Source organism: Oenanthe melanoleuca, chromosome 6, assembly GCF_029582105.1.
Source record: "Oenanthe melanoleuca isolate GR-GAL-2019-014 chromosome 6, OMel1.0, whole genome shotgun sequence".
Taxonomy (NCBI): Eukaryota; Metazoa; Chordata; class Aves; order Passeriformes; family Muscicapidae; genus Oenanthe; species Oenanthe melanoleuca.
Genome location: NC_079340.1, coordinates 15,189,236 through 15,200,949, shown reverse-complemented (window position 1 = coordinate 15,200,949; position 11,714 = coordinate 15,189,236). Strand labels below are relative to the sequence as shown.

The window sequence follows — 11,714 nt, the reverse complement described above, 5'->3', positions numbered from 1 at the left end:
GATGCAGTATATAAAGCCTTCTCAATATCCTGTTTGCCAGTAATGCCTCAAAAGCTATCTTGGGTCTTGCTCTGTTTTACACCCTCCTTCTGCCCCTTTTTAATCATTCATCCCAGTGTCCTCTAGGCTGTCACACATATTTCCTAAAATGCTTCAGAAAATACAGAAGCAAAATAATGGTATGCATGAAAAAAGAAGTAGTAGGAAGAATCACAGAGTCTGGAAAGCTATTTACAGAATTCTAGGAAGTACCTATTTAATATGTATGGAAAACTCAACTGGATCAAAGAGCAAGGAAATTAATTTCCTAATTAATGGCAGAAATAGGGTTGATAGCCTGCTTTTGGTACAGCTTTGTACATGCAAATAACTCCCCTTAACTCCTGTACATTATGAAGTGACTCTCCCTCTTTTTCCTGCCTACCCAATTGGGTTCTGGTTTTAGGATGAAGGAAACTTACCTCATTTTACTGGAGTACTTGAAGATGCACATACCTTTCAGCTTCTGAATAAGGCAAAAATCCTCCAGAAAACATTGTCTTTCTATTTCACTTTGGAAGATTGAATCCCAATTGGATCAAAATCAAGTTGTCCATCGAATAATCCTGGAGTCTAGTGAGGAGAAAGAAAACCAAAAGAGAGTTGTGATTATAGTAGAAAATCATCTGCACAGAGAATTGGAAGCAAAGTTGATGTAAAGGAACATCAGGAGATAACCACTTTTCTTTTTCTCTAGACTTTGCTGGTTTTTTTTCCTGCACCAAATGCATATAAAACTTAGCAGTGTGATAACTGAGTTGAAAGCACTAAGTGTTAATCCCCAGTATTGTTAGGAAGGTCCTGTAGAAGACTGCTGTAACATTCCTATGGGCAATAAAAAGTCTTTATATCCTGCTTGGAGTTAGGGCATACATGGCATTTTCCTGTCCTAAAGTTTCCCATTTTCCTCTTGCTTGCATCCATATAACCATGATGTATACCTTGCATTGTGCCTGTTTTACAGCTCTGATTCTCCTTCATTTGTGTCTACTGTAACATCATGACACATGCTTTCCACTACCCTCAAGAGCATTGCATCCTTCATTGAGCTGGGATGATATACCAGAGTGATGTCCAGCCCAAATCCTGCCCTCACACTACCATGCCAGTGATTCAGGAGCAAATCCCTGGAGCAGTTCCAGTGTAAAATAAGCACAATTAAACTGTAAACACCCACTGCCTGCTCTGGGCACCACCACAGAGCTTCATGCCTGGTGAAGGCATTTACATCTGCACAAAGCTGGAGGACGTCAAATGCTACTGTCACAGCTGACCATCTGTCCACACATCACACCCACTGTGCACAAGTGCAGGTGGCCACAAAGGGGAGGGTCTCTTGGGGTTGCCAAGCCCTGCTCACTGCAGATTGTACAAGGAGAAGTATTTTTCTCACTGTGTTAATTCTTCTGGGTTGATTTAGCACCATGCTTGACTCTTGGCCAGAGTGCCCAGTGTCTGCTGTGAGGTCCAGTTGTGCTCCTTGAGATGCTGCAATCCTATTCAAATTCCCTGTGCTCTAAACACTCATTCATCAAGGGAGACAAGGTGCTGGCATATAGAAGGACAGAGTGAGAGCAAACACAATATACTCTTTTGTTGTTTAAAACAAAGAGGCCTTTGCCTCTCCTCTCCCAAAGCCATGCGGTAGTTACATCTAAATTTGTTTCTAGCTCCATTTTGGTAATCATCTGAGAAATTAATGTGATTTATATCATCAGATGAGTTGAGAAATGCAGCTACTGTTATGTGGCACCTTTTTGCAGTAGCTAAGCTGATGCTAAACTCTACCTCCACTCTACTTGCTTCCAGCAGCTGTTTTCAGACCACTTTATAGGTGTTGTTTTATTTCTCCAGTCATGTCCTGTGCCCTCCTCAGCACAAACTACACCTTAGGGGAACAGTCTGTGCCAGCTGGATATCATGTGGGAACCTGATGGATTTCAAGGCATGATGTAGCTCCAAAAGATGATGTAGCAGGGAAATATGTCCCTGTCACATCACACGCTATCAAGCAGAGGTACCTGGTGCACCTTTGCTTCCTCCCACCCCAGGCAGCTGCAGAGAGAGGCTGAGCATGCTGGAAGGGAGCAGAGTGCCCTATGGTAATAGGAAGGGAGCAGGAAACAGATGTGATCCCTCTTAAAGAACTCAAGAGACACTAGGGAAAAGCAATAGCAAGATGAAGAAAAGGCATGTCTAGCACAGTGTGTGAGGATCTCAATCAGACTATGAATATGCCCTGCAATTAGGATCAGGAACAAAGCAGTAACAATTCAGGGTGAGCCAACTCCAGGAGACAAGAGTCTGCTGTGGATCCTCAGCCCAAAGAGCAAGAGGCAAGCAGGGTTAGGATTTAGGCCAAGGATGCTGAAGTCCAGATTTAAGGAGTGATGGGAACGAAGCATTTGTTTGTCTTGTTAAGGTCTAATATGAGAAGTATACATACCCCAGGTGAGACATGGGACCTAAGAGTGCATCTGGAAGGAACTGAACAGAGCCTGAGCCTTGAACCTATTAGTATGGCACCAGGATTTATAGAGTGATTTGTATCTTCTGTCTGACACTTAAACACAAAGACACACCTTAAACTGAGATTCTTACCTCCCACTCTTCCTTTGAATAAAATTATATGTCTTTATTTTCAGTTACCACACTGAGAGCTAAATCTTGCTCCTTTCTCCTTTCTATACACGGTTTTTCCTGAGACATGGCAATGTCTAGTTCACAAGTCTATAAATGTCAATTGTGGATCTAGCAGAGATTTCACTTCTGTCCTGCCATGGTGCCAGGTTCAGCAAGTCAATGGCCTTTTTTGCATTGGGAATATCATACCAATCTTCTACCCCTGTCATAAATAATGCAATGAACTCAGAAGAAGATATCTGTTATCTTACTGTTATCTTACCCACTCATACTTGTCAATGCTGAGGGTTTTAAATCACTACAAGCTGTGCTTGAGGTGGTTTAGTTTTGTTTGGGGTGGAAGGGTTCACCTGGACTGTGGTGAGGTTTGGTAGCTAAATTCAATCCTTTCTTAAGTACATGGAATTTCCATTAGTGCCAGTGGGGTAGTGATGTTCTGCCTGTAGGACTTTCACCACTTCGGAGAATTTATAATCGTGCAAGAAAATGTCTTTATCTCACTGTGACTACCTCCCTCTTTCCAAATATACCCTTCATTTAAGTGGCCTGAGGAACAGCCTAAACAAAGCTTTGCTTTCTCTGACGTATCTTCAAAATTAATTTATTTTCACACTGCATTGTTGTACACCTAATTTCAAATGGTCCAACTTCAAGTTGTCAATGCCTACAAACTCATTTAAAGAGCAGCACATGAAATCTGCCTTATTATGCTGCTAGATGGACACAAGCAGTACTTCAGAGAAGCATCAGCAGCAGAGCTGTCTCCAGAACACATTTTGATTATGTTGAAGTCAGGAAAACAGCATCTGTCTTCACCAGTTTAATTTTTCAAAGATGGAGAATTAAACCCTGCCCTTGCTCTCTTTTTTCCCTGATGCCCAGGACTGATCTGTGTTAAAAGTATTCATAAACAGCAGATTCTAACATGATTCAATCTGTTCTGAAAAAAAATTGCAAAACTCTTTCTTTCTGGTTATTGTTATGGTGATGATGATGATGAAATAAATATAATTTTTGTTATTGTAAAATATTTCACATATTCTTAACCTGTTCCAGTTTACACAGACATCAGGGAGACTTGTCAGTGCTTTGTAGCACCAAAATAGGAGAAACTGTAAATGCCAGGCTCTCTTGTGCCACTAAGTGGGCTTAATGCATGGTAAGACGAAGAACTGGGACAGAAATATGTAGGATTTGCCCACAGAGCTGGAGTGTGTGTGCAGTAGCTGCCAATCCAATGGTGTTACTTGCTGGGCAGCCTGTTTGCGTGACCCCGGAATCCCCTCCAAGCCTCAGCAAGTTCTCCCCTCGCTGCCAAAACTCTCTGGTATGAGCCTGACCTTCTTCTCTGGTATGTGGGATGGAGCACCACCATATGTGACCGTCAAAAGAGGATAGATTAGGAAGAAAGGACTTCCTAAGATTTTAAACCCTCTGGACTTAACACCACATGAGACAAATGCCAAAACTCCAGGTAACTCCGAGAAGAACAGTGGCAACATCTAGTGGCCACTGAAGCTATAGGTCTGTGCTGATGGGGAATAGCCCTTGTCTTTCCTGCATGCCACACACTTCCCCCTTTGCTGCACATTCTCCTTCCATCGGTTATGATTGTTTGGGGTAGATATCTGTATTAGGCACTTTACTATTTTTTGGTTTTAAACTTTTCTTTAAGGTGGGTACTGAAGGCCAGGTTAATCCCTAGCCTGCTACATAGCTGTTTAGTAATCCTTTGGCTTGGCAGGCTACTGTTCCACTTTTCAAAGTCTGTTTGTCTGGCTCCTTCTGACATGATCTGCTCTGAGAGGAAATGACTCTCACTTGAGAAGGTTGTAGAGGTTAAAAGGGAATTTAATTAAGAGCCCTAGATACAGCAACTGTCCTGCAATGTGTCAAACCATCTGGAGTAGCTCATAATCCTACTATGTCAGATTTATTAAGCAAAACAAGATGCAGTCCTAATCTGCAGCCTGTGCATCTGTATACTTACTTTTTTGGGAGCTATGCTTCTGGTTGGACAAAAGCTTAGGTTTGGCATCAGCAAACACTGCTGCCCCTTTCTGCATTTTCTGATGGCAAGTCAATCAGAAATATGCTGGATAGTCCTGGGACCTACCTGTAGACCACTGCAAAAGGAAGCCCTCCTTGCAATCAATCTGACAAACATCCACAAAATTATACTTGGACAAATGTTCAGAGCCTGCGGTCTAATCCTACAGCTGATCCCAGTGTCTTTTGCAGTGCTTAGGAACTGCTATCTGTGAGTGAGATATGTCTGGGAAAGGCAACCTGCTAATGCTTGTCCTAAGCTGAACACAATGAACCTCTCAGGACCCAGAAACTGAGTAGACTTTAACATGAATTGGGTTAAGTTTAGAGCTGGGATTAGATTTGGAGCCTGAGAATACAATGGGATATATTTGATTTTCTGACTGACTTGTTTTTCTGACATCTTGGTTCATATTAAGTTGAATTGTTTAATGTGAGTTTATATTTGGATTTATCAGAGCTGACCAAGTTCCACTGATACTGGATTTACAAGCAGAGGGTAGAGTTTAGATTAGAACAGGCTGAGGGGCAGTGATGGGGCAGGCCATCTCAGCCTGGTCCAGAAATGTCTTCAACCTCTCAGTGAGTGTGTGTTCTATAGTCTGTAGTACTAAAGTTTCGGATCTCCCATAAGTTTTTGCTTGAATGGGGTTTTTTAATGTATAGAGGCTTTAAGTCCAACCTAGGTATTTTTATTGCTGAGACATCCTATCCTTTTTTGAACTCCTTATATTCTCTTGTCCTTAGCAGTTTGTAGTAGGTAGTGCTAAATGCATGTGCTGTACACATAGCAATTCCTCCTGGGTGCCAAGCAAAGAAAGTGACAAAATGCCACATGTAAAGTGCATATCACAAGTTTATTTTTCTGCACAAACAAATAGAAAGTGATTGTAAATTGGAAAAAAAAAAAAAAAAAAAAAAAAAAAAGAGACAAAACAGAAAAGGAAAAAAGGTATTTCCATAAACAAAGATGCCAACTCTGTTCACATGGGGTCACATCTTTCACCAGACAGAGAATTGCTGCTGGGCTCCCATTTTCAGAGCACTGATGGTCTCTTCTAGGAAAAAGGTCTAGTGCAGGATATTATAGCAGAAAGGGAGCATATTCTTTACAAGGAACAATCTTGCCCATGTCTGGTATCAGTGACTCCTCATCACACCAGTCTCTTCTGAGATGCTTCCTCCCAGATGCTGCAGGATCTTGAGGTTATCTCTGGTAAGTATATATATACTTATATATTGAGAGGGAAGGGACTGTTACTTCTGAAGTAAAGATAAAACCCCTGAATTGCTATAGCTGCAATGTGTAGCCTGCAGCATGCTAGAGAGGAGGGATGATAGGCAGTTTTAAACCAGAGTCCATGAAGACATCTTCAAATACTTAACAAGGGAACACTGGGGTTTGGCCTACCACTGCAGCTTATAACTAGCAGGTAGGAGCTAAAACTTGTCATACAACTGTTTATGTCTGTGCTTGTTCAACAGCTGAGGGATTAGACATTTGGAGAGGCTCAAGACAAGCTTACATGTTTCAAAGGTATTTCTTGTAACCTCACCTGTGATCTTTCTAACAGGCACAGTATTTTCATGAGCAGACATTAGCAGAGCTGCTTAAAGCCAGCAGTAGTTCAGGTTTCTTCCTTACAACTTAACAGGTGCATCTCAGTGTTATTTCTTATCTCATGCTACTTTCAGGTACAGGCCTTATTTGGGATACACCATGAGCACTGTAGGCCTCATCTGCAACAGCCTCTGCTTCTGCAGATCAAGTCCTGTGTCAGCATAGGATCCAGAAAAGGCTGTGAGGGGTTGAAATCCATTAAACTACTTTGGTTTTGCTTCTAAACATAGCTTTGAAGCTGTAAGTAAAATGCAGGATTCCCAGCCTCCTGATTCTTATATATATATATTTTATATATTCTTTTGAATATTTGTTCTCCAATCAAACCTCCCTTTTTTCATTTCCTGCCCATTACATTATCAGAAATGATGGGGCAAATGCTGTTTTTCTACTCACTTGGATTATGATATCTAACATTGAATGGTGTTTGGCAATAACTCCTCAGCAGAAATCATTGTCTCCCAGATATCTGGGGTGGGATCACCAAAATACTAAACCCATCCAATCTCCCTTACATACTAAGGCCAGACTTCTCTATTTTTCCAGTGGCAAAATTAATTTCCTGAGACTATCAGGCCCTGAGAGCACTTAACTTTAGGGGCCTGAGGAAAAGGGATACTAAAGTAAGAATCAGACTTTCTTAGGTTATTTCTTGACTGCAGAATTATGTTGAGCACCCTTTCTCTGGTCCACACAACCCCTCTGTACACCTGAGTTCAGTAATGCTTTTAGCCTGGGCTAGCTTGTCTGTCTAAGCCAGGGACAGACAACACTCCACAAGAGACAAAGCTTTTGGAGCACTGCTACTTCTTGAGTTCCTTCGTACAGCTTTCCTAGATAAAAGATTAGATAGATAGAAGATTCCTCCCTCCATGTTTGGGAAGAGTCACAAAAGTTCAGTTTGCACATAGGTCCTTTTTTTTCTCCTCTTTTTTTTTTTTTTTTTTTTTTTTTTTTTTTTTTTTTTTTTTTTTCTTTTTTAATTCTCAGAAATGCTGGCAATGCAATACAGTACAGGATGAGTGAGAAAGCAATCATCTGAGATAGGTTTTGTAGCATGGCTGCTCCCCTTCACTGGAGCTAAGTGGATTCTGGTGATTTGAATTAACTGTGAGGTGATGACATCCTCTCTGGGGCTTTTCAGGGACACAATCTCCTCATCAATTCAGGTTGGCTGCTCTTATATCATACAACCAGATGCAGCATCTCTTCTGACTCAGTCTCACCTCTGTCCATTAACTCAAGGTATTCCCATGGCTTTTCTTACAATCCTCTCCCATGGTAGACAGTGTGCCAAGTGAGGTGTAAGTTCTGTCCTCCTCTCTCCCCAGCATGTTCATTATATGTTTCAGGGCCACCTGGATTGTGCACTGCAAACACAGGCCTACAAAAATGTCCAGCCAGAGTGTGAAAGAGTCAAAGGCAGATTTGTGTATTACTTTTCCTTTTCTCTCATTCTCTCCCTCCCAAGCTTGTCCAGTATCAGAGGTCCTAGCTAGGTTTTCCAGCCTTCTTTTTCTTCATAGGAGAGCACACATGAAAAATCCCCAGGTGCTCACAGAGAAAGACTTTCAAGCCTCCAAGAAAAAGTAGAGCTATCATGAAAAAGCTACACAGCATAAGCTCCTGCTATGCAGAGGAAGGTTGGCTTAGATTTAGGATGAAACAGCACTAGCTGCACTGCATAGAGTCTGCTTCAGCCCCACTTGCATTCCTTTTATTTCCCCAGAACCTCCACTTTTGTATATCCAACGTTTGTGCTCAGTCCAGCCGGAGAATGGCTACTTCTTGAAGGAGAGGAGGAAGTCTAATGAAAGGGAGACTTGTCTCAAGGCAGAGGGCTATGAGACCCTTCTTCTGCCTCCTGTACACATTCCTAAGGGTTTGGCAAAAGTCTGGGCAACCCTGACTCAGAAAGAAGTGGCAAACCCCTTCTCTGCAGCAGGGACATCTGCTGTGTTTGGAGCCAGCGTTCCAGGAGCAATGCTTTCTTGGTGTGCTTGTGGGATCACACTGGAAAAGTGGCTACTGGCAAAGGAGGACTACAAGCAGAAAGTAAATGGCTGGGGGATGGGTAAACCAGAGTATAGATGGCATGCACACACACATGAACGGTCCTTACTAATATGCTGAATTCTCCCTTGGGAAGGCAGTGCCTTCTTCCTGTAAGCCTGTAGTGTAGGGATTAAGTTGGAGGCTAGCCTGGGACATTCAAGGAATACCCAGCACTGTTTCCCCAGCATCACCAGCAAACTGAGCTCTATATATGTGTGTGAGTGCAGATCCTCTGGGATTCTCAGAGCACTTCAGTTTTTATCAAATAGGCCCCACAATAATACCTAAGACATTTCATATGAAGTTTTACTTGTGACTTTCTGTTTTCCTGACCTCCACTTCTATGCTGAGAATGTCTATAAAGGTTTTGTTTTCCCCTCATCACAAAGCTTTCAGCAAGTTTTATATCATGACCCATTTCTAAACTAGCCTCACTTCCATCCTAAACTAAACAAAAAGACCATGTACAAATGCATATTCAGTCCTGCTTCATTTTAAAGCAACTATACCTTCTCCCATGCAATCCACCTTTTTACTTACAGCATCCATATCCTGTTCAGTGGGACTGATACTGCAGGGCCTTTCTTTGTGCCAACCAGACAGTGCCCAAGCTTAGCTTTGACTTTGTGTATCCTCAAAAGTGGATACTTGCTTCTGCAGTTCCCACAGCTAGTGATAGGCCCATAAAGCCACTCTTTGGCAAACTATTTCCAGACCTGATAGTGACATTTAGTACCAGCTAGGATGATTCTCCCTTTTACCCCCAGCCCTGGTGTCTGGAGGAACAGGCACACATGGCCACTCTTGGGCACAGGGCACACTGCCCACATGTGCATGGGCAAACACCACTGCTCACTCTTCTTGCCTTCTTTCCCATGCTTCCACAGAGGGAAGTTTGGGAGAAATGTCCAAGGTCCCTACAGTCCTTTGACTCCCTGCTGAGTGCTGCTGTGTGCATGTGTGTGTGCACACACAAGTGAACATGTACAGACTGGGAGGATCAGAGAACAGTCTAATGGGAAAGCTGGGGCTTCTGTTCTGTAATCCCACCTCTCACCCTTTCTTCCTGGAAAGCTCTTGCCTCCTAGTTTCCTTCCGTGCAGGGGTGACTCCAAAGCCCTTGGGAAAGAAAAGCTATTGCTTCATGTGTGTCTGCATGTGAGATAATCTCTGCCATTCACCCCCTCTGGAGGTGGGTTTTGCTGCTACGTACAAGTTCCCAGCCTTTGTGTACCACACACGTGCCCTCTTCCACATTCTTCCTCCTGCTGTAGCCACAGCCAGTAAGCCTTTCCGTGAAGTATCCCATCTGAGACCAAGGGGAGGCTGGGGAAGCGGGTGGTGCAGAAGGGCAGTAATTTTTTGAGGGTTTTTTCCTTCATTTTGTGTCACTTATCCCAAAGTACTGAGCTGACATGAAAGACAAAACAAGCGCTAGCTCTGCGGGGCCACGGACAGGATGGGAGGGGTGCCTGCCTCAGTGATGGCCAAAACTTGGCCTCCACACATTGGCCTGCATGCCTGTTCTTGCTGCAGAGAATTTGGGCCTGGCCACCTGAAACCGAGAGGCAGAGGCTGAGTTTGGAGGAGGTCCCTGTCCCACTTGCCCAGGCTCTGGGGAGCTTGGATATGGCTTAGGGGAGGGGCTGAGCTCCACCTGGAAGGGTGCTGGTGTAGCAGGGGCAGAAGAGGCCATTTCTGTTCTCCACAATGGCTCATCCAGCATGGTGGCTGAGCGGGGCACAAGCACAGTGGGTGCCAGGCTGCTGGAAGCTGGCATGGGAGCTGGCGTGGAGAAGCGACGAATCTCCTGGGTCTTGGCTATTTTCACAGGGACCTGCTTGGCTGCCATGAAGGATGAGCTAGCCTGTGGGGTTGGCTGACCAGGAGTAGTCTGAGTGCTGGGGCTTGGGGGATCCCCAAAACAGAACATAGCTGACTTTAATTGATAGGGCTGGTGGCGCATTATATCAATGACCTTGATGCCTGATTTCTGGCCAGGTGCCTTTTTCACTTTGCTCTCTGCTTTGTTAGCCTGAGATTTGGTGGCTGCCAGGGGATAGAAAGGGGAATGCATTGGGTTGTAAGCTATTGGAGGGGGAGCCCGGATGTTGGGTGAATACTTCCAGCATGAGGGTAGAGAAGGGGATGGAGAGGGGGTCCTGGGCTTGTACTCTGGCTTCGGTGTTGTTTCCACTACAAATTTGTCCATGCGGCTCTGGCGTTTGGCAAAGAGCTCTGCCCCCTTGCCTTTAAGCTGAGGCATGTCCTGGGCCCCATTTACCAATCCAGCATCTTGCTGAGGCTTGGGGGCCACTGGAGGTGGGGTCTTGAACTTGCGGCCCGAAGACTGCATGAAGTTGCAGGCCTCAGCACCCAGGCTGAGGAAGTCCTCCTCAGGCCCAGACTCAAAGCCTGCCCCGGGGTGGTCACCTTTTGGTTTCTCATCCAGGTTCTGCACCAGGGACAGGAGCTCAGGGTTGGGCGAATTCTTCTTCTCCTCAACCTTACTGAACATGGGTTTCTTGTTGCCCCGCCGGCGAGCCTCCTGCAGGATGCCTGTGCGGGGAGCTGGCACAGCAATCCTCTGCTCCCTGGAGGTGAAGGGCTCCGAAGGAGGTCGTGGTGTTGCTGGAGTGATGGCAGGAGAAGGCTGTTTTGGCACAGGGGAACTGCTTCTCATGTGCTGTGATGGTGCTGGAGTAATATACAATGAAGAAGAGGCTGTTCCAGGGACTCTTGGCTGGGATGCTGCAGAGGCCATATTCCCTCCTGGCTTTGAGGGAGTTGACAGGAAGATAGAGGTGCTGGATGTCCGGGCAGTGTTGGCAGAAGGCTTGATCTCTGAAGCGCTTCCTCCCCCTTTTGGCTGTGACTCCAGTGGTGATGTTGGTCTTCCTGGTGCAGGAATATACAGAGATGTGGAGGAGCTGACTGGACCACGCTGTGTTGGCACTGGTGCATTGGCAGGTGCTCCTGGAACCTGACGTGAGAAAGGAGGAACCACTGTGCTTTGCCCACCCAGATTTTCAGTGGGTTTTTTGGGTGCAGATGGCCTAAAGATGACGGAGGATGTTGCTGGACGTTGGCCAGAAAAGCCAGGAGTAAAGGGCCGTGCAGACCTGTTGAACATGCTTGTTGAACTTGCAGAGAAGGGGTCAGGGGTGCTTGGGGGAGGTGGGAAGAAGGTGGGGCTGGGGGCAGTCAGGAGCTGAGTGGGGACAGTGGCTGGCTGCTTGCTGGGCACTTGTACACCTTCCAGGTGGATACTGAGGGGCACGTTGTCTGCCTTCTCTGGCACAGGCAT

The 11,714-nt window shown here is 45.0% G+C and overlaps 1 protein-coding gene across 1 annotated transcript in view; it reads right to left on the bottom strand.

The window, feature by feature from the left end:
* Positions 1 to 6,644: 6,644 nt before the first annotated feature.
* The window catches only part of SYNPO2L (synaptopodin 2 like), a 35,327-nt gene continuing 30,257 nt past the window's right edge, over positions 6,645 to 11,714 (bottom strand). Inside the window, exon 4 of the mRNA XM_056495008.1 lies at positions 6,645 to 11,714. This exon is cut by the window's right edge and continues 503 nt beyond it. Coding sequence (XP_056350983.1) covers positions 9,885 to 11,714 — 1,830 coding nt within the window. The 3' untranslated portion in view covers positions 6,645 to 9,884.